Source organism: Sesamum indicum, linkage group LG5, assembly GCF_000512975.1.
Source record: "Sesamum indicum cultivar Zhongzhi No. 13 linkage group LG5, S_indicum_v1.0, whole genome shotgun sequence".
NCBI classification, from domain to species: Eukaryota; Viridiplantae; Streptophyta; class Magnoliopsida; order Lamiales; family Pedaliaceae; genus Sesamum; species Sesamum indicum.
Window position 1 is genome coordinate 16,241,551 of NC_026149.1, and position 24,269 is coordinate 16,265,819.

A 24,269-nucleotide genomic window follows, 5' to 3' on the forward strand; every position below is an offset into this window, starting at 1 on the left:
GCAATCCAATAATTGAGCACTGGAAAGCTGCTATAAAGGTTATGCTCTACTTACAAAGAACTAAGGATTTTCAACTTATTTACAAGCATATAGAAAATCTTGAAGTGGTTGGCTATTCAGACTCTAATTTTGTTGGTTGTCTAGATACCCGTAAATCCACTTTAGGATACATTTTTTTGTTAATGGAGCTATGTCATGGAAGATTACCAAGCAGACTATTACAGCTTCATCTACTATGGAGGCGGAATTCATAGCATGCTATGAGGCTACTTTACAAGCTTTATGGTTGAGACTTTTTATCACATGATTGAAGATAGTTGATTCTATCTTTAAACTAATCCAGATTTTTTGTGATAACTCAGCTGCTGTTTTCTTTTTGAAGAATAATAAAAGTGGCAACCGTAATAAGCATATCGACATTAAGTATCATGTCGTAAAGGAGAAATTAAATAAGAAAGAAATTGTAATTGAACAAATCCGTACAGAGCTAATGGTAGCCGATCCAATGATTAAAGCATTGCCAGCAAATTCAACAGAAATCATGTGGATCGTATGGGTCTTGTCAGTCCAATGTAATATACTTTACAGTATTCATATAAGAATTGTTGCTCATAGTAATACATGGAAGGAAGTGTTCGACTTGATGGACATAACTGCCATGATTCTTGATCCTACCTTTCTTATAAGAGTATTCACATTATAAATTTTTTTTTAATGGCGATATCTGGATTAATTCTTATCATAAAAGTGTGTGGGTCAAGTGGGAGAATGCAAGTCTCTACACTTTCTAGAGACTGTCTCTTCAATGCATGAGACTCTTGATGTGACCCACTTTTTTCATGTATTAAGAGCATGATTATAATATTTATGTATTGATAATTATCATGCTTTAAGTCCATGAGTTACATGTAATTATGTGATAAGAATTAAGAATATTTAGTGTGAAGAGTGTAACCATTTTTATTATGAATGATAGAATTAATCTATCATATAATGGGGCAACCTAAAGGCTTTCTTGATGAGAGAAAACAATAAAGACAAAGGAATATGAGAGATCCCTAACCTAGAGTTGTATATATATGTGAGTTTGTGAAGTATATCTCCGTCATACAGAGTACAAGTATAAGGGTCTCTTAGGTTATAAAACACTCTTAAAAAATAAGTGAAGGACAAACAAGTGGTGTTAAAGACTCTCTTTCTCAAGAGTTGTCAAATAATAATAAAACTTGAACAAATATGATGTGAGTTAATATTCTATGTAATTTTCCTACACATCCATGTAGTAGTTTTATGCTTGCTAGATGATGTATTGCTCCTCAGAGGATTCTGGTTACTAATTTTGCGAGTGTGTTTTGCCCCACTAATCACCTGAATTTTGGATTTGAAATGAGTAGCACTACTGTAGACACACTCCATTCCAGTAGCATGTTCATACACGGAGTTTGAAAAATACACAAATTCTGGGGTGTGTTGGTAAAAGTGCAAGACTAATTTGACCCATGATGTTTTAACTTTGATGTGTCTAGCCTTGATGATATTAAAAGACTAATTGGTTTCTTGGTTTTGTTGAAAGTAAATACTAGAATTCCATGCATGTATTTTGTTGGTTTCGTTAAAAAGGGTTAAAGTCTTTTATTTTATGGATATATGTTTTTAGCCTAGATTTATTTATGTATTTCGTCCCACCTTTTATATGACTTAACTTGTTTTTAGGATTGAATGAGAAGGAAGAAAGAACATGTTATGTTTGCCAAAACACACCAAACATTGAGTTTTTATTAATAGTAACACTATTGATTTTAGTAATTAAAAGACTTTTCTTGAAGGTCCCATTTCCAATTTATTTACTTTAATTATAAAGTTTCATTTGATTAACTATTATTTGTATAAAAAATAATTTCTCTGTTAAAACTATTTCATTAAAAATTTAAATGCACATGTTTCTTATTATCTATACTAATTATAAAAAGAAAGCATCTTTCGTGTCTAGAATGGAAGTTCTTTTAGGTATTTTATAAAATTTAGCCTTCGTTTTTGCATAATTTGTTTCTATATTTCTTTCTACAAAGTGAAATCTATAATTTGTGAAGGGCAAAAATAGAAATTCAATATAATAGTGGTAGTTCTCACATTATCTAATTATTTACGTGTCGAGAATAATTTGGTATCATGATTTATTAATAGGTTAATATTTGACTTCTAAGAGAGTATTATAATATATTTATATATAATCATAATACATAAAATTTTATTTATTTATGAAGGCATAGGGTTATTTTTGTCCATAAAGAAACAGCACTAAAATTTGAACCCCTGCAGGTTGTGCTATGGCGGCCCACATCTTCAAGAAAATCCGCCCGGCCGGCGCCACCGCCGTCCTCCGCCGCACTAAAACCGCCTCAGCCCAATATGTGGACTCAAGATTCCGGGACCCTACATTCGAAAAGTTGATGGAGAAATACAAAAATCTGCTAAAAGTCATATCCATACAAGACCTCATCCTCGCCTCAAACTCCACTCCACCTTCCGTCTCCCTCGACTTTCTCCACCGCGTCTCCCAGAGGCTCCACCTGAACCGCGGCCCCGCCGTCTTTCTCCGCAAGTATCCCCACATATTCCACATTTTCAATCACCCCGTCAAGCTCCAACCCTTCTACACCCTCACCCCGGCCGCCCTCAAAATCGTCCGCCAAGAATCCATGGCTATAGATAACTCGCTGCCACTTGTAGTAACCCGATTGGTCAAGCTTCTATCGATGTCCGTCTCCAAGAAGTTGCCGCTTCGAGCCATTTTCAAGGTCTGGAGAGAATTGGGGCTGCCAGATAACTTCGAGGACTATGTTATTTCAAGCAATTCTGACATTTTCTTGCTTCAAGATGGAAATGAACCCAATACTCATTTTTTGGTGCTCAATGATGGTGAAGCATTTAAGGATTGTTTGATTCATGCGGTTGAGAATTGGAGGATCGTGGAGTGTTGTAAGGAGGATTGCAGTGTGGATAGGACCGACCTCAGGTATAGCTTTAAGCAGGGGTTTCCACCGGGGATGCGATTAAAGAAGAATTTCAAGGCGAAAGTTAAGTAATGGCAGAGATTGCCATATGTTGGACCGTATGAGGAGCTGGGGCTGGAGGAAATGAGGAGGACTAAGAGTAGGATGATGAGAATGGAGTAAAGGGCAGTGGGGATTGTCTATGAGTTTTTTAGCTTGACTGTGGAGAAGATGGTGGAGGTGGAGAAGATGGTGGAGGTGGAGAAGATTAGTCATTTTAGGAAGTGGTTTGGAATTGATTTGAATGTGAGGGATTTGTTCTTGGACCATCCAGGGATGTTTTATCTGTCAACCAAAGGAAAGAAGCACGCAGTGTTTTTTAGGGAGGCATATGAGAGAGGATGCTTGATCGAGTCAAATCCGATTTATGAGGCTCGGAGGAAGCTTCTTGATCTTGTTCTTCTGGGCTGTCGTGGGTTGGGAAGAGGTGATGATAACTCCAATAGTGTGGATCAGAGTGAAGAAAATGAAGTGGAAGAGATGTACAAAGATTGAGGTGTGTTGTCGGGTTAAGCTCTTCCTCACTGTGGCGTTGCAAAGTTGGGAGGTAGAATTAAGTTGAGGTTCGCAGATCATATCTAGAAAGTACATTAAGCACAATGCAACATGTATTGGAATGAATGCTTCTGGTGTTGTTTGCTAGTTATGAATCATCCGTAGCTTAAACATTCAAGTGGAGAGTTCACACAAGGTAACTATGTCTCTACTTCATCACGTCACCTCCATATTGTTGGAATATATGACATTGTTATATGCTTGTTTGCTTGCTTAGATGATTGATGTTGTCGTTAAAAATTGCACAGAGGGAATAGAATATGATGACAAGAGATTAAGACTTGAAAATTGACAAATTAAGTTATTCGAAACTCAAACTAAAAGATTTTGTCTTCATTCGTAAGTGCTTGAGTGGCTTGATGATGTAGTCAAATATTCGTGTTTTCTTTGTACACAAGAGGACATATTCATGTTTTCCTTGATGTGAATAAATTTGCATTTTGATACACTTATATTTCTTCCTCTGGACCTAATCTTTTAGGCAAATGGATATACATTGAAGTGATGAGTAAAGGACTTAATTTCTTTAATTACGCAAAGTAGTAACAGAGTTATAGTAGATTAAGTTGTTCAATGTGATAAGCTTTTCTCAAGACTGTTTCTTTACTTCAATGCTCTTTCTTCTCATGATTTATAATTTGCTAAAATTGAGTGGTTCATATAGCTTGAGTTGCATATCAAGGGATAATGTGATAAGCTTTTTTGTTGCGGCAGGCGAACGGCAGCAAGCACGCCCAAGCATGCCCCGGTAGGCACGAAGATTAGGGACGAAGCACGAGTTGGGAACTGAGGAGCACAAACCTAGGGACCGGAATGGATTGCCTGTGCGGGCCGTCGTCGGCTGCCCCCCGACGCCTCCACTTTCACAGGCGACGAGCTACTAGCAAGCGTACCCAAAAGCATACCCCAGCTCCCGAGCGGGAGCCTTGCTTGCCGGGATTGCCGACGTTGGCCAGCCACGTGCTACTGATTTCGGGGTCGCGGGCAACAGACGACGACAAGCTTTATACTCAGTCAGATTGAGAATCTGAAAGAGAAATTCCTGAAACTTGACTTTCCTTGGATCTCCACTATCCCATTAGAAAAGGGATGAAGGTGGATTCCTACCTGGAAGTCTCTTCCAAACAGTGATAAGTCAGTATTAGGAGTGAAGGCAGAGTCTAACGTATTCAGTTCTCTTAAATACGAGATCGCTTCTTTTGCTCATAATATTCACCTTATTCACTCGATGGAAGTTCTCTGCGAGTCCTGGTATAATGTCAAGAGGACCTTATGGCCTCTTTACATAGCATATAATACCAAGGCTGCAAATGAACGCTTAGCAAATTTACCACTCAAATTCTTGGGCCTAGACTAATGTTTGGGTCAAGTCTAATCGAATTCTGACTACGTTCAAAATTTAGTTGTTTTGCAATGTTTTATTAAAGCAAGTTCGTTTCCCTTTTATACTAATTTGTAGTTATTATTACGCTTAGCAAATTTACCACACAAATTCTTGTGTCTAGACCAACGTTTGGGTCAATTTTTGTCGAGTTCTGAGAACGTTCAAAATTTAGCTGTTTTTTGCACGGTTTTTTAAACCAATGCTTGTTTTCCTTTTATAAAAACTTGTAGTTATTATTACGCTTAGCAAATTTACAACACAAATTCTTGGTTCAAGACCAACATTTGGGTCAACTTTCGTCGAATTTTGAGAACGTTCAAAATTTAGCTGTTTTGCACTGTTTTATTAAAGCAAGTTTGTTTCCCTTTTATACAAACTTATAGTTATTATTACGCTTACCAAATTTACCACACAAATTATTGGGTCAAGACCAACATTTGTGTCAAGTTTCGTCAAATTCTGGGAAAAATTTAGCTGTTTTGCACAGTTTTATTAAAGCAATGTTTATTTTCCTTTTATACAAACTTGTAGTTGTTATATACTTATCAAATTTACCACTCAAATTCTTGGGCCTAGACTATCGTCTGGGTCAGGTTTCGTCGACATCTGAGAACGTTCGAAATTTTATTGTTTTGCATGGTTTTATTGAATCAAGTTCGTTTTCCTTTTATACAAACTTGTAGTTATTATTACGCTTTGCAAATTTACCACACAAATTTTTGGGTCTAGATCAACGTTTTGGTCAAGTTTCGTCGAATTCTGAGAAAGTTCAAAATTTAGCTGATTTGCACGGTTTTATTAAAGCAAGTTTGTTTCGCTTTTATATAGACTTGTAGTTATTATTACGCTTAGAAAATTAACAACACAAATTCTTGTGTCTAGACCAACGTTAGGGTCAAGTTTCGTCGAATTTTGAGAACGTTCGAAATTTAGTTGTTTTGCACGGTTTATTAAAACAAGTTTGTTTTCCTTTAATATAAACTAGTAGTTATTATTATGCTTAGCAAATTTACCACACAAATTCTGTTGTCTAGACCAACGTTTGGGTCAAGTTTAATCGAATTCTGACTACGTTCAAAATTTAGCAGTTTTGCACGGTTTTATTAAAGCAAGTTTGTTTTCCTTTAATACAAACTTGTAGCTATTATTATGCTTAGCAAATTTATCACACAAATTCTTGTGTCTAGATTAACGTTTGGGTTAAATTTCGTCGAATTCTGAGAATGTTCAAAATTTAAGAGTTTTGCACGGTTTTATAAAAGCAAGTTTGTTTTCATTTTATACAAACTTGTAGTTGTTATTATGTTTAGCAAATTTGCCACACAAATTCTTGGGTCAAGACCAACGTTTGGGTCAAGTATCGTCGAATTCTGAGAATGTTCAAAATTTAGCTGTTTTGCACGGTTTTATAAAAGCAATGTTTGTTTCCCTTTTATACATACATGTTTTTATTGTACACTTAGCAAATTTACCTCACAAATTCTAGAGCCTTGACCAACGTTTGCGTCAAGTTTCGTCGAATTCTGAGAACGTTGAAAATTTAGCTGTTTTGCATGGTTTTATAAAATCAAGTTCGTTTTTCTTTTAGACAAACTTATAGTTATTATTATGCTTAACAAATTTACCACACAAATTCATGGGTCTAGACCAACGTTTGGATCAAGTTTCGTCGAATTCTGATAACGTTACAAATTTAGTTGTTTTGCACAGTTTTATTAAAGCAATGTTTACTTTCCTTTTACGCAAACTTGCAGTTGTTATACGCTTAGCAAATTTACCACTCAAATTCTTGGGCCTAGACTAACGTTTGGGTCAAGTTTAATCGAATTCTGACTACGTTCAAAATTTAGTTGTTTTGCAATGTTTTATTAAAGCAAGTTCGTTTCCCTTTTATACTAATTTGTAGTTATTATTACGCTTAGCAAATTTACCACACAAATTCTGTTGTCTAGACCAACGTTTGGGTCAAGTTTAATCGAATTCTGACTACGTTCAAAATTTAGCAGTTTTGCACGGTTTTATTAAAGCAAGTTTGTTTTCCTTTAATACAAACTTGTAGCTATTATTATGCTTAGCAAATTTATCACACAAATTCTTGTGTCTAGATTAACGTTTGGGTTAAATTTCGTCGAATTCTGAGAATGTTCAAAATTTAAGAGTTTTGCACGGTTTTATAAAAGCAAGTTTGTTTTCATTTTATACAAACTTGTAGTTGTTATTATGTTTAGCAAATTTGCCACACAAATTCTTGGGTCAAGACCAACGTTTGGGTCAAGTATCGTCGAATTCTGAAAATGTTCAAAATTTAGCTGTTTTGCACGGTTTTATAAAAGCAATGTTTGTTTCCCTTTTATACATACATGTAGCTATTGGACACTTAGCAAATTTACCTCACAAATTCTAGAGCCTTGACCAACGTTTGCGTCAAGTTTCGTCGAATTCTGAGAACGTTGAAAATTTAGCTGTTTTGCATGGTTTTATAAAATCAAGTTCGTTTTTCTTTTAGACAAACTTATAGTTATTATTATGCTTAACAAATTTACCACACAAATTCATGGGTCTAGACCAACGTTTGGATCAAGTTTCGTCGAATTCTGATAACGTTACAAATTTAGTTGTTTTGCACAGTTTTATTAAAGCAATGTTTACTTTCCTTTTACGCAAACTTGCAGTTGTTATACGCTTAGCAAATTTACCACTCAAATTCTTGGGCCTAGACTAACGTTTGGGTCAAGTTTAATCGAATTCTGACTACGTTCAAAATTTAGTTGTTTTGCAATGTTTTATTAAAGCAAGTTCGTTTCCCTTTTATACTAATTTGTAGTTATTATTACGCTTAGCAAATTTACCACACAAATTCTTGTGTCTAGACCAACGTTTGGGTCAATTTTTGTCGAGTTCTGAGAACGTTCAAAATTTAGCTGTTTTTTGCACGGTTTTTTAAACCAATGCTTGTTTTCCTTTTATAAAAACTTGTAGTTATTATTAGGCTTAGCAAATTTACAACACAAATTCTTGGTTCAAGACCAACATTTGGGTCAACTTTCGTCGAATTTTGAGAACGTTCAAAATTTAGCTGTTTTGCACTGTTTTATTAAAGCAAGTTTGTTTCCCTTTTATACAAACTTATAGTTATTATTACGCTTACCAAATTTACCACACAAATTATTGGGTCAAGACCAACATTTGTGTCAAGTTTCGTCAAATTCTGGGAAAAATTTAGCTGTTTTGCACAGTTTTATTAAAGCAATGTTTATTTTCCTTTTATACAAACTTGTAGTTGTTATATACTTATCAAATTTACCACTCAAATTCTTGGGCCTAGACTATCGTCTGGGTCAGGTTTCGTCGACATCTGAGAACGTTCGAAATTTTATTGTTTTGCATGGTTTTATTGAATCAAGTTCGTTTTCCTTTTATACAAACTTGTAGTTATTATTACGCTTTGCAAATTTACCACACAAATTTTTGGGTCTAGATCAACGTTTTGGTCAAGTTTCGTCGAATTCTGAGAAAGTTCAAAATTTAGCTGATTTGCACGGTTTTATTAAAGCACATGGGTTTGAGGAAGAAATGGAGATGGGTTTGGGGAAGAAATGAGAGAGGAGAAGGAATGGAAAAGAAAGACAAGTGAGAAAGAACAAGGAAGAAAAACGATAAGAGAGAGAAAGAGATGAGTTTTTTATTTTTAACTTTTTGTATAATTATTATTATTATTAATATATTATTATTATTATTATTATTAGTATTATTAGTATTTGTATTATTATTAGTATTTGTATTATTATTATTGTTACTGTTGTTATTATTATTATTATTATTATTATTATGAAATACTTTTTAAATATAAAAAATTAAATAATAAATGTACACTTACTAAATCTATACATAAAATAAATGAAAAAATTTTAATGGCAACCAAATAAATGAATTTTAGATTGTATCCTAAAATTTGTAAATCTTTTCTTTTGAATAAAGACAAATAATTTTACACTTATACATATTTTAATATAAATATTTTCTTATATGGTAAAATAAATTACAAAGAGACATGAGAGAATTGTGTTTCAAAAAATTAAATAAATTAAATGTTATAATGTAACAATGACCAATTGATAAAAAATAAAATTTTATATGATAAAATAAATATTAATGGATATAAAAGTAAATTTCTTGGAGGGCCTCAATATTTATATATTATTATATATATAGACCAGCAACGGCAACAGTTACATGCAGTCTCTGCGCGTATTACTCAACTGAACGCAACTTAAAATTACTCTCAATTTTCCGATTGTCCATATTTTATAATTAATTAGAAAATAAGACAACATATTAATGTTTGGATGTATACTAAAGCATATATATAATTCATTTTTATACACAAATTGCACCATTGTCTAACAATGGTATTACGTAAAACAAATAATATTCCAATTTATATCAAGTCAAATAGTAAATACTATAAAAAAGAAAATTAGTACCATTCAAAATAAAAAAAAAATATTTATATCTTAAATAAAATCAAAATTTATAATGTTAATTTTATAATATAAGACGTAGGAATTATGAATAGGACTCAAGCGGCCATGACAGAGTAAGCATTTGTGCCCTTAAAATGTGGTTGAGGCTAAGAAAGAGGTCCCATAAACAAGTTCGAAGCCATAGATTTAAGTCCCATTAAATGTATGTGTGTTTATTCACTTTATGTATGTTACCATAATTTTTATTAGTCATCCTGATATATTGGTTGAATCAATATAATCTATTAATTATTATTCTTAGTCATATTAATATAATGACTGAATTAATATATCCCCCCCCCCCCCCAAAAAAATCCCTTTTCTTTATGTAAAGTGATTTAATTTTCTTGAGTAAAAAATACAATTTAGTCCCACGTGATATTGCAAATATCCAAATTATCCCCTATAAAAAGATTAGCAATTTATCCCCTTGTATTTTTTAAAATGTAGCAATTTACCCCTTTATGTTTTTTCAAATTAAGTAATTTACCTCCCTAGATAGGGGGATAAATTAGTATTATTTTTTTATAAAGGGATAATTTTCTCATTTGTAATATCACAGAATAAATTGTATTAAACCCATTCAATTCGTTGACGTGTCGGACATATTTCTATCAATCTCAGTCAATTTTAGATGGGACAAAATAATAAAATAATTTAAGAGAATCAATGAAAATCTATTAAGCGTCGAAAATTCCGTATTAAGAAAATTATTAACTCATAATTTCAACATGTCTTTTATTTGCAAATAAAATACACATAAGACATATTAAGACAAAATAATTATTTATTTTTGGACTATTTTGATATTTTTGTTTTCAAGTAGTTGTAATCTTCTTACATTTCCTCTTTCTGTCTCCAAACTACAAGAAAATTTAATTTATTACCAACAATATAATTAATTATGATCAAATAAAATTAAATTAAAAAATTTAACTTCTTTTCATAATTGATCAATATTTATCATGATTTTTAGTTGTATATGATCAAAACATTAACTATGATTTTAACTATGAATAGTATTTGTTTCATTTGCAAAAATACGATTAATAGCCATCGTGCAGTCATAGGTAATTTTATTTGCCATGATTTTTTTTAATTATAATAATTAATTATAATGAAAATTCATATGATTTTTGGTGCCAATTTTAAATTTTATTTTTCGTACAAAATTTTAATACTAGGTGATAAAATGCTTAAAAAAGGAGAAAATTGTAATTTCGGTTCCAAAATATTAGGATAATTTACAAAATTAGTCACATACTTTTTAAAATACCCAACATTAGTCACACACTTTAAAAAATATACCCAACATTAGTCACACACTTTAAAAAATATTACAAAGTTAGTCCTATATTTTGTAATATTAGTTCCACATTTTGAGAAAATATATAAAAATTAGTTCCACACTTTAGAAAAATATTGCAAAGTTAGTTCCAATTATTAATTTTTCAACGTTTTTCCTAAAATATGGGACTAATTTTGCCATATTTTTTTAAAGTGTGGGACTAATATTGCAAACCACTTTATATTTTAGAACCAGAATTGCAATTTTCTCGCTAACAGAGTGTTGGAAAGTTGATCAGGGGGAAATCGCTCCAACAAAAACATTTCAAGGGGCAATAGTGCATTTTCTTACTTTGTAGGGGGCTGGAGTAATTATCAAAATATAATTTCTTGAGGGAGTTAAGTGCAATTCGCAGTATTATTTTATATACTTTAGCACCGCCCCCCGACGCCGCGCCACCGTCATCAGCATCATCACTTCCGAGAAACGTTCCAGTATATCTGCAATCTCCGGCGCCACCTCTCAAGTTCCGTCCCATTCTAATCCAACAATCCGACGGTGCAGAATCAAAACGAGTCCTCCGCACATGTGCATGCCTTTAGATTTACGTTTTCAGCCCAACATAAATCAGATTTTAAAATGCGATTTTCTTACGTGGATGGATTGAAATGCTTTTAAGTAGACTTATTTATTTCAATAAATAATCATTTTTAAATAATTAAAAATTTATCGATATTTTTTTTCATGCATTTTTGGGGAAATAATGTCATATAATAAAATTTACTATTTTATAAAATATAATTCAAAATCATAATTAAAAAATTATATAAATAAATTTAAATAATTGGAAACATTTCACTCCCTTCCCTGATATAATTACGTGTAAACTACTTGTGGTTAGAAAAATTATATATAGTACCCACGAGGTTTGCTTTCATCTAATTAATATGTCACTCGTTAGTCAAAATTTATTGAATTTGTCAATATTAATAAAAAAATTGAAAGACAATTGATTTTCACCTTGATTGATTTATTACTAACTTATTGCAGGTCAAATAATTTATTTTTACTAAACTACCCTTAACGTGTGAAGGGTATAAGGGTAATTTGATCATAAAAATATCTATTTGATTTGCAATAAATCAGTAACAAATCAATTAAGGATAAGTATGAATTTTTATCAAGTATTATTGTTAATTTTAACTAATTCGGTGAACTTTGGCTAATTGGGGAACTAATTTTAACAATTTTCTCATTTTTTTAGCATTTTATCACCTAGTATTAAAATTTTGTACGAAAAATAAATTTAAAATTGGCACCAAAAATCATATGAATTTTCACTATAATTAATTATTATAATTAAAAAAAATTATGGCAAATAAAATTACCTATGACTGCACGATGGCTATTAATCGTATTTTTGCAAATAAAACAAATACTATTCATAGTTAAAATCATAGTTAATATTTTGACCATATACAGCTAAAAATCATAATAAATATGATCGAAAAAAAGTTAAAATTTTTAATTTAATTTTATTTGATCATAATTAATTATATTGTTGGTAATAAATTAAATTTTCTTGTAGTGTGGAGACAGAAAGAGGAAATGTAAGAAGATTACAACTACTTAAAAACAAAAAATATCAAAATAGTCCTAAAATAAATAATTATTTGTCTTAATATGTCTTATGTGTATTTTATTTGCAAATAAAAGACATGTTGAAATTATGAGTTAATGATTTTCTTAATACGGAATTTTCGAGGCTTAATAGATTTTCATTGATTCTCTTAAATTTCCACAAAGGGATAAATTGCTAAAATCCTTTTTATAAAGGATAATTTGGACATTTGCAATATCACATGGGACTAAATTGTATTTTTTCTCCACGAAAATTAAGTCATTTTACATAAAAAAAAAAGGGATTTTTTTTTGGGGGGGGGAGTAATATATTAATTCAGTCATTATATTAATATGACTAAGAATAATAATTAAAATAATAATTAATATTACTACCAATTGCCTTGTTAATTTCTCTGGAGAAAAAGTTCAAATACCATAAACCAACATAATTAAAATGTTTCTTTTGAGACTTAACTCCACACATACTTTTTTCGGTTAAGGAAGGAATAACAATTCTTATTGTAGGAAATATTGAAATTAATAGAAGAAATAATTTGTTCTTGTTGTCTTATGCTACTATTTAATTTAAATTTCATTCTGGTCAACTTATAAGTTTTTCGAAACATCTTATAAGACGTTGTAAAGCCTTCGATAATTTCTCTATAAAACGAACTTGTAAGATCAATAAATAAGATGTCAGAAGCTTTTAAGCGTAAAAGTAAGGAATAAACGTGTTTGGCCCGTTATTAGCCTGCTCCAAGTGAATCGGTGTACGACCAAAAAATGGAGCCATGGAAATGTTAGAGAATATTTTTTCAATACTTAGAAAAACATATATATATTGCAATACTTGAGAATTGAATATTTTTATTTTTAACAAAGTAGGATAATTATATAAATAGTTGTTGAGATTTAATTATGTAATCTTCTGGGCTTTTGAAATTACAGACAAACATGTCTATTAATCTTGTGCAGTTCAAAGATTCCTCCTATCAAATTTTCCAAATCAAAATCTGTTCATGTCAGCCCAAAAAAAAGACAGAAGGTATATTTTTGTTAATTAATTTCTTTATTTTTTGCTTTTTTGAAAGATTATAATTTATTTTTAACCATTGTTATTAAGATTTAATAATGTAAATAATAATTTATTAACTCAGTGCATACGTATTTAGTTTTTAAAAAATATATGTTTCTATCTATAAATAGGATGATTTTTAATTTATAACTAATTTTTAATTAACTAATTATTTAAAAATAACTCAGTAATTAATGGACTATTTTATTTTATTTTAAACTAAAATAAATAGATAATATATATATATATATATATATATTTTTTTTGTCTTCTTCCTCATTATTTCTCTCCCCAACTCACCTACCTATCATCCTTAAACATAAATGCAATGGTCCCTTGTTTGAGTTCTACAATTAAATTATTGTGAGTTCAATTCCTACAAACATAGCTATTTACTAAACATAAATATAATAAAATTTTGGGATTTTTTGTTTGAAAAATAATGAATACCGTTTGTTGTTTAAAAAAAATATAAAAATTCCTTAAATAAAAAATAATTGTACAATCTTTATACGGTGAGGTGGAAATTAATACTTTACTGTTATTGAATTTTTCTTTTCTCTTAAAAAAATATGAAAATAAGTAAAGTAAAAGTATATTACTTTACAAAAAGATATTTTAAAAATTTTAAATTATATAAAATTAAAATTCATAATTTAAAAATATATTTTAATTAATTTATTTAAAAATTAAATAAAAACTAATAAAGTTTAATTATTAGGATATTGGAACAGACCTCCATCATCCTTCCCTTTTGAGGCCCACTGCAGAAACCTACGGCAGAAGTTGTCGTGTGACTCTCCCTCTTGATGTGACACTTGAAAAATTATATCTAATACTCTTGAAATTTATTTTTATACAGCAAATAAGTTTATCTATTAGTCAAAATTTATTAAATTTGTTAATATTAACAAAAAAGACATGAATTAAAATTAGTATTTACCTTCGATTTACTTATTGCAGGTCAAGCAAATTTTTTTATAACTAAATTATCCTTAAAACTGTGAAGGTATACTTCACGTGCATTAATGCGTGAAGATGTATAATGGTAATAATTTGATCATAAAAAGATTTATTTAACTTGCAATAAGTCAATCGGCGATAAATACGAATTTTTATCCGATTTCTTTCGTTAATATCATCGAATTTGATGAATTTTAACTAATTGAGAAATTTATCTGATAGACAGAAGCAAACCTCGTGGATATTAAATATAATTTTTCAGACCACATGGGGTCTACGTAAAACTACATCAAACCTAATGAGAGGAGAGTGTAATTACCCCTTAGAAATAATAATTTCAAATTTCGAATTACAAGTTAATTAGGAATAATTGCACTCTCTTTCCTCCAAGTTTGATGTTATTAAAATCTACATCTTTTGAGGTTTGAAAAATTAAATTTAGTATTTTTTTAAGTTTGCTTTCATTTAACAAATAAGTCTCTTATTAACCAAAGTTCACCGAATTAGTTAAAATTAACAATAATATTTGATAAAAATTCATACTTACCCTTAATTGATTTGTTACTGATTTATTGCAAATCAAATAGATATTTTTATGATCAAATTACCCTTATACCCTTCATACGTTAATGCATGTAGAAGTATATTTTCACCTTTATAAGGGTAGTTTAGTAAAAATAAATTATTTGACCTGCAATAAGTTAGTAATAAATCAATCAAGGTGAAAATCAATTGTCTTTCAATTTTTTTATTAATATTGATAAATTCAATAAATTTTAACTAACGAGTGACATAATAGTTAAATGAAAGCAAATCTCGTGAGTACTATATGTAATTTTTCTAACCACAAGTAGTTTACATGTAATTATATTAGGGAAGGGAGTGAAAATTTTCCAATTATTTAAATTTATTTATATAATTTTTTAATTATGATTTTGAATTATATTTTATAAAAGAGTAATTAATTTTAATTTTATTATATGACATTATTTCCCCAAAAATGCATGAAAAAAAATATCGATAAATTTTTAATTATTTAAAAATGATTATTTATTGAAATAAATAAGTCTACTTAAAAGCATTTCAATCCATCCACGTAAGAAAATCGCATTTTAAAATCTGATTTATGTTGGGCTGAAAACGTATATCTAAAGGCATGCACATGTGCGGAGGACTCGTTTTGATTCTGCACCGTCGGATTGTTGGATTAGATTGGGACGGAACTTGAGAGGTGGCGCCGGAGATTGCAGATATACTGGAACGTTTCTCGGAAGTGATGATGCTGATGACGGTGGCGCGGCGTCGGGGGGCGGTGCTAAAGTATATAAAATAATACTGCGAATTGCATTTAACACCCTCAAGAAATTATATTTTGATAATTAGTCCAGCCCCACAAAGTAAGAAAATGCACTATTGCCCCTTGAAATGTTTTTGTTGGAGCGATTTCCCCCTGATCAACTTTCCAACACTCTGTTAGCGAGAAAATTGCAATTCTGGTTCTAAAATATAAAGTGGTTTGCAATATTAGTCCCACACTTTAAAAAAATATGGCAAAATTAGTCCCATATTTTAGGAAAAACGTTGAAAAATTAATAATTGGAACTAACTTTGCAATATTTTTCTAAAGTGTGGAACTAATTTTTATATATTTTCTCAAAATGTGGAACTAATATTACAAAATATAGGACTAACTTTGTAATATTTTTTAAAGTGTGTGACTAATGTTGGGTATTTTAAAAAGTATGTGACTAATTTTGTAAATTATCCTATATTTTGGAACCGAAATTACAATTTTCTCATTTTTTTACCATTTTATCACCTAGTATTAAAATTTTGTACGAAAAATAAAATTTAAAATTGGCACCAAAAATCATATGAATTTTCACTATAATTAATTATTATAATTAAAAAAAATTATGGCAAATAAAATTACCTATGACTGCACGATGGCTATTAATCGTATTTTTGCAAATAAAACAAATACTATTCATAGTTAAAATCATAGTTAATATTTTGACCATATACAGCTAAAAATCATAATAAATATGATCGAAAAAAAGTTAAAATTTTTAATTTAATTTTATTTTATCATAATTAATTATATTGTTGGTAATAAATTAAATTTTCTTGTAGTGTGGAGACAGAAAGAGGAAATGTAAGAAGATTACAACTACTTAAAAACAAAAAATATCAAAATAGTCCTAAAATAAATAATTATTTGTCTTAATATGTCTTATGTGTATTTTATTTGCAAATAAAAGACATGTTGAAATTATGAGTTAATGATTTTCTTAATACGGAATTTTCGAGGCTTAATAGATTTTCATTGATTCTCTTAAATTTCCACAAAGGGGTAAATTGCTAAAATCCTTTTTATAAAGGATAATTTGGACATTTGCAATATCACATGGGACTAAATTGTATTTTTTCTCCATGAAAATTAAGTCATTTTACATAAAAAAAGGGATTTTTTTTTGTGGGGGGGGGGAGTAATATATTAATTCAGTCATTATATTAATATGACTAAGAATAATAATTAATAGATTATATCGATTCAACCAATATATCAGAATGACTAATACAAATTATGGTAACATACATAAAGTGAATAAACACACATACATTCAATAATACTCAAATCTATGACCTCGAACTTGTTCATGGGACCTCATTCTTAGCCTTAACCTTATTTTAAGCGCACAAATGCTTACACTGTCATGGCCGCTTGAGTCCTAATCATAATTCTCACGTCTTATATTACAAAATTAACATTATAAATTTTGATTTTATTTAAGATATAATTTTTTTTATTTTGAATGGTACTAATTTTCTTTTTTATAGTATTTACTATTTGACTTGATATAAATTGGAATATTATTTGTTTTACGTAATACCATTGTTAGACAATGGTGCAATTTGTGTATAAAAATGAATTATATATATGCTTTAGTATACATCCAAACATTAATATGTTGTCTTATTTTCTAATTAATTATAAAATATGAACAATCAAGAAACTGTGAGTAATTTTAAGTTGCGTTCAGTTGAGTAATACGCGCAGAGACTGCGTGTAACTGTTGTTGTTGCTGGTCTATATATATAATAAAACATAAATATTGAGGCCCTCCAAGAAATTTATTTTTATATCCATTAATATTTATGTTATCATATAAAATTTTATTTTTAATTAATTGGTCATTGTTACATTTATAACATTTAATTTTTTTAATTTTTTTTAATTTTTTGAAACACAATTCTCTCGTGTCTCTTTGTAATTTATTTTACCATATAAGAAAATATTTTTATTTATATTTATTTTAAAATATATATAAGTGTAAAATTATTTGTCTTTATTCAAAAGATTTACAAATTTTTAAAATTTTTTCATTTATTTTATGTATAGATTTAGTAAGTGTACATTTGTTTGTTTCTGTCCAAAAGATTCACTCACTTTTTTAGGTAAATAGTTAGTAAAATATTATAAATATATTTTTGTAGTTTTTATACTTATTGATTAATTTAATTTTAATTTATTTATTACTTTTTTATATTGAAAAAGTGTATATAATTTATTTAATTATATTTAAAAAATACAGTTATCCCATATCTGGACACATGGTACTAACTAGTTTATAATATAATATAGTAGTATATATCTATATATAACAATAATGGGGCAAAACTATAATTTACGTAAAATAGAAGGATGAAGGAGCAAATAACAGCGATAGGTCTGATTCGTATACCTTGGAGAGATCAATCAAACAGCTTCCCCTGTTCCTTTAGCCTTCCACCAATTTCAGCCACTGAAAGCTCGTATGAATCTCTCTCTCTCTCTCTCTCTCTCTATGTGTCATAAACACACACACACGCACACAAGCATCTTGTTCGGACGAGTAAATACATTTATTGCATTGCATGCATTTGTCATTATCTAGAGTGAGTTGGAGCTCGGCTTCTTGCACGTTTTTTCCATCTCTAATCTGTCTGTGGCTACGTCTGATTTCGTTTAATTTTTATGTTTTGAATGGAGAAGAAGAAAATCTGATACAAATAGCTGTATATGTCTCATGGATTGCAGGAGTTCGATTGGATTTTAGATTGATTCGGAAGCTTGTGAGAGATGTCGTCGGTGAAATCATCCGAGTATTACTTGGAAGATGGGGAGTATGAGCAAATAACAGCGATAGGTCTGATTCGTATACCTTGGAGAGATCAATCAAACAGCTTCCCCTGTTCCTTTAGCCTTCCACCAATTTCAGCCACTGAAAGCTCGTATGAATCTCTCTCTCTCTCTCTCTCTCTCTATGTGTCATAAACACACACACACGCACACAAGCATCTTGTTCGGACGAGTAAATACATTTATTGCATTGCATGCATTTGTCATTATCTAGAGTGAGTTGGAGCTCGGCTTCTTGCACGTTTTTTCCATCTCTAATCTGTCTGTGGCTACGTCTGATTTCGTTTAATTTTTATGTTTTGAATGGAGAAGAAGAAAATCTGATACAAATAGCTGTATATGTCTCATGGATTGCAGGAGTTCGATTGGATTTTAGATTGATTCGGAAGCTTGTGAGAGATGTCGTCGGTGAAATCATCCGAGTATTACTTGGAAGATGGGGAGTATGAGGCGGAAGACGGTGGCCCTGCGGCGGGCGGGGCCGGCATAGAAGAAGAAGAAGATGATGATTATGATGGGATTGGTTCTGCCGAGGGTGGTGGAGGTTCCCGTTCTTCTTCTTTCGTTTCCCAGCAATGGCCTCAGAGTTTCAGGTATACCAACCTGCGACAGGACAGGATGTTTTTCTTTTCCCTCCTTGAAATTTAGTGATTTTGTTCCTGAAAAATTTAGAGAAATTAGACGATGCATTGCAAATAAAAATTGTTCCTCTTTTTTTCCGTTTGATGTGTTATGAATAGGCAACAGCACTGGTAAATATAAAAGGAGAGTAGAAAATTTGTCTATATCCTTAATTAAGGGCACCTGAATCTGACTTTTGATATTGTTTGAGGATTCATGTGATCAGTGCTTTCAGCAGTAATTGCAATTATCAAAGGTTGAAACTGTTCAAGAAAACACTGCTGCTCCATCAGTAGTGTGGAAATATCACCTCTGAAGCTGTTTTCTTGCTGAACTTTGTACTATCAACTTTTGTAATGTACTCTTTTTCCCTCTAACTAATGGCATTTTTCATTTATTTAATGAATCAAAGATCTTTGTTGAAATGGATAAGTGGCTACAATGGTTGGTAGACTGCCATTATTGCAACGAGAACAGGGTGGGTTCATAATTGTGCAGTTCTTGTGAAACAATTAGGAATTATTTTCAACGTATAGTCCTTTTGATCAAGAAGTGTATTTTAAGGCTTGTTAATCTTGTCTCTCCAGGGAAACAACTAATATTTTTTCAATAGCCGCATCGCCAAACATCGCATCGGTTCTTCGTGCATCTGGTGTTGGTTTTTCAGGGATCACCAGCCAGAATTTATTGGACTTGAATATGAGGATGCCTTTGCTTTCAGATCATAAGAAGGGACCTTGGCAAGATAACCTTGATAGATGGAGGACACAATCGATAATGTCTGACAGGTCTGCATTGCAGAAGCAGCAGACTGGAGAATTACCTTTAAGCCATGAATGCAGCTTCGTTCAGACCATATTCAATGGTGAGTTATGCAATCATATGTTCCTAAAATCTTGATGCAGATCAAGGCTTCTAACCTGCTTGTTCCATGTTTAATGCATTCTGATGCGAATTTTGTATGACCTGATAAGATATGTTTCTGATTATGCTTCCTATAGTTCTTGAATCTTAGTGAATTTCACGTATCTCACATTGATGCAGGCGTTAATGTTATGGCCGGTGTTGGACTACTTTCTACACCATATTCAGTGAAAGAAGCTGGATGGGCTAGTGTGCTGGTTCTTGCGTTCTTTGCATGTATCTGTTGTTACACTGCTACTCTTATGAGATATTGCTTTGAAAGCAGAGATGGAATATTGACGTTTGCTGATATGGGAGAAGCCGCTTTCGGCAAATGGGGACGCATTGTGGTTTCCGTATGTTATTCAAACCTTTACCTTCTCGATAAAATATTCACAAAATACTTCTGCAGTTGTACTAAACTCATCTTGCTTTTTGTTGCAGGTCATATTATACTCAGAACTCTATGTAAGCAGAACCCTATGCTCCCCCCTTTCACGCATTTGTTGCCTACATATAAATAAGAGCTGTCTGAATTTTAACACATCCCATGAATGCAGACATCTTGCGTGGAATTCATCATCTTGGAGGGGGACAATCTCACAAGGATTTTTCCCGGAGCATCATTACATATATTTGGCATCGAACTGGACTCCATGCACTTATTCGGAATAATCACTGTTCTTATCATATTACCAACTCTTTTGCTCAAAGATTTGCGCTTGATTTCTTACCTCTCAGGTGTCCTGGAATACTCAACCTTTGGTTCATAGTCTCATTAAATCTCTAATGCACCAGATCCTGAGTCTTTGTACTTATATTGCAGCTAGCGGCGTTATTGCAACACTTGTCATCGTTCTAAGTCTATTGTTTATTGGTTCGGTGGATGGAGTCGGATTTCATCATAGTAGTAGACTGATAAACTGGAGCGGCATTCCCTTCTCCGTCGGCGTTTGCGGATACTGCTACTCTGGCCACTCAGTTTTTCCAAATATTTACCAATCAATGGCTGATAAGAGGAAATTCACTAAAGCGCTAATAATATGGTACCACATCTCTGACCTTGTTAAAATTCTTTCCATGCACTTTGGTATTGAATGGACATTGGACTTCTTATTATTGTTTGTTTGATTAATGATTGTGGCGTTTTATTACCATGCAGCTTCATTATATGTGTTTTTATTTACGGTAGCGCTGCAGTCATGGGATTTCTTATGTTTGGTCAAGACACGATGTCGCAGATTACTCTGAATTTACCGCAGAACAGAGTTAGTTCTAAAATTGCATTGTGGACAACAGTAAGTACCAATCTTAACCCTACATTTTTGGTTTATATTATTGTTTTGATTTTATGATTATTTATGAAATCAATTATAAAATAATCAATTTTCCATTCACTCAATTAAACTGTTTGGTTATACATTTGAAACGACTGAAAAACAAAAATTGATTTTTCAAAAGTTCGTTGTGTTTTTGTACTAAAAAATTTTAGTTTTCCTTGTTCATCCATTTATATTTGATTTTTGCAAAAATATATTTTAAAATAATTCACTTGAAATACTTCTCTGGAATACATTACATTCTTTGTTAAAGAATAACTCATTAATCTCGATTGAGTTCACTTGCGGTAGTTAAAGTCCAATGATATGTTATCTCTTGTTGAAATGCTGTTCTGTCCATTTCCACAAATTAACTTCATGCTCGTCTTCTTACAGGTCATCAACCCACTCTCCAAATATCCTTTGCGTGAATTCACTTATTCCTAGATAAGTCATTGCATTCTTATAATATGTCTCCATGTATCCATGTTTTTCCTTATCTAGAAATAAGTATGCCCTGTTAATGAACCCACTGGCCAGAAGCATAGAGGAGCTGCTGCCTACTCGCTGGTCTAATAATTACTGGTGTCTTGTTCTTATTCGGACACTTCTTACATTATCTTCTCTTTTGGTTGCATTTGTTCTTCCTTTCTTCGGTAAGTGACATTTTTACATAAAATATTTATTGTACATCCCTCCTTAAAGAATAAACGCAAGATTTTCTCGCATGCCTTCTTTTCGTAACTTCATCTGAGCATATTTTTTATTTGCAGGGATCGTGATGTCTCTCACCGGTTCTCTCTTATGTGTTCTTATGGTAAACATCATTGTTTTAGTTTTTCATGGTTTGCTTGACCAAATTATACTGTTAGTTTGTGGATAAAGATCTTAAAATGTGCGAAATGCGGCTTTGATCCAGGCTGTAGTAATACCAACAGTATGCTTCTTGAAGATATTGGGAAAGAATGCCTCTTCGATGCAGGTAATCTTGTCTGAATCAAAGAGTTACTTGTTTCTTTATCAATTGCCTGTAAACACACTACCGTGGTTTTTTAATTTTCTGAAACTAGGAAAAAGCACGTATGTTTCACATGAATGATATTGACTTACATATATATATGTAGAGAGTAAAATTTATTTTGGTACTCGACTTTTGTCATTAATATTATTTTGGTACATGAATAATTACAAATGACTCAATTAGTACTCGAGTTCATCATTAATATCACTTTGGTACATAGTAATTATAAATGACTTAATTAGTACCCGTTTTTATCATTAATATCATTTTGGTACCCAATTCATATTTTTTATTTATTTTTTCTGTTATCTTTTTATAATTTTTACCCTTAAATATTAAAATAATAAATATCACAAAAAATTGCATAAATTTCTAGTTATATATATATATATTTATTTATTTATTTGAACCAATTGACTTAATTTTCATATTTGGTTATCAAAATTATTATATTTTTATTTTGATACTTTCTATTATCATTATCTTCAATATATATAAAAAAACCCATTATTAAATAACTTATGTCAATAGTCAAGTCTTGAGGAATTAAAATTTTCATCGTCAAAGATATTCTTTTTTACTTAATTGAGATATTTAAATTTGATTGTAAAACTTAATATAAATTCAAAAGTTTCAATTTTAAAAATTTAGAATTTAAATTCAACTTTTAGAATGTAAATTCAACTTTTCTATGGTTGCAATGCATTTTGGATTTTACTTTTAATAAAATTAATTATTAAGTAATGTGTTATCTTATCAATATTGATAAATAAAGTGAGTAGAAAAAAATAAATTAATGAAATATTATTATAAGTATAATATTCAAATGTAGAAAATGAAAGTCAGAAAATATATTGATTCAATTTTATTTATTTATTTATTTTTGTACACTTATTATTTTCATTTATTATGTAAGGGTAAAATGGTCTTATAGAAAAACTAATAAAAATAATCATTTGGAAACTTAAGTGATTTAACGGTGAAACTCGAGTACTAATTAAGTTATTTATAATTATTCATATACTAAATTGATATTAATATAAAAACTCGAATATGAATTGGGTCATTTATAATTAGTTAGGTACCAAAGTTTCATTAATGACAAAACTCGGGTTTGAATATGAATTTTACTCTCTCTCTCTCTATATATATATAATGTGGATCGTTAATTAAAATATTTTTATTCTTAAACGTTTTGGAAGGAAATAAAAATCAACGTGTAAAATCAATAAAACGATATTTTGCGTTTCAGATTGTGCTGAGCATCGGTATCATTACTCTGGGGGTGGTTAGCGCGGCCATGGGAACTTACAACTCACTGCAGAAACTCTATGAGAAGATTTAAATGAGAAGTTCGACAACTATTAGTCGTTCCAGGTCCCTAGCGATGACTTTAATTTTCGGCTCTGAAGGGATGGGCCTTCAACCTCTTTCAATTGAGTACTTCAATATTCTTATCATTCGATATTTTTATCATATTTTTGCGGCACAAATGGGAGAATTTATCCTATAATCGAAAGAAGTGCTGAAACTACTAAGAAAAACCCTTGTAGGGTTGATATTAACGAGCTTTATTTATGGTAAACTCATAAATTTTTTGCTATATTTATTTATTCATGCAAAGTGTATCCTATATACTCGTTTATTTGTTTAATTTGATTTTTGTCGAATCTGATCTGAGATAAAATTTCTGTTTATGAACTATTGGTGCATGTGAATTTGGACCCGTGGTCTACTTGCGTGTTAGGAATTTTTTTT

General features: G+C 30.7%; 1 protein-coding gene and 1 pseudogene across 3 annotated transcripts; both read left to right on the forward strand.

Moving 5' to 3' along the window:
• On the forward strand, positions 2,303-4,307 carry LOC105162675 (annotated as a pseudogene).
• On the forward strand, positions 18,672-24,137 carry LOC105162676 (vacuolar amino acid transporter 1). 3 transcript variants are annotated; one of them, XM_011080762.2, is made up of 13 exons: positions 18,672-18,739; positions 19,005-19,240; positions 19,856-20,133; positions 20,313-20,527; positions 20,616-20,639; positions 20,732-20,912; positions 20,998-21,217; positions 21,334-21,469; positions 21,887-21,906; positions 22,001-22,146; positions 22,264-22,307; positions 22,410-22,472; positions 23,764-24,137. In XM_011080762.2, exons 2-13 carry the CDS (start codon positions 19,047-19,049, stop codon positions 23,854-23,856), a joined length of 1,614 nt encoding a protein of 537 aa, XP_011079064.1. In that variant the 5' UTR covers positions 18,672-18,739; positions 19,005-19,046; the 3' UTR covers positions 23,857-24,137. The 3 variants fall into 3 exon arrangements, with proteins under 3 accessions (XP_011079064.1, XP_011079066.1, XP_011079065.1); XM_011080764.2 differs by lacking the exon at positions 18,672-18,739 and adding an exon at positions 18,744-18,862; XM_011080763.2 differs by lacking the exon at positions 18,672-18,739 and adding an exon at positions 18,786-18,908.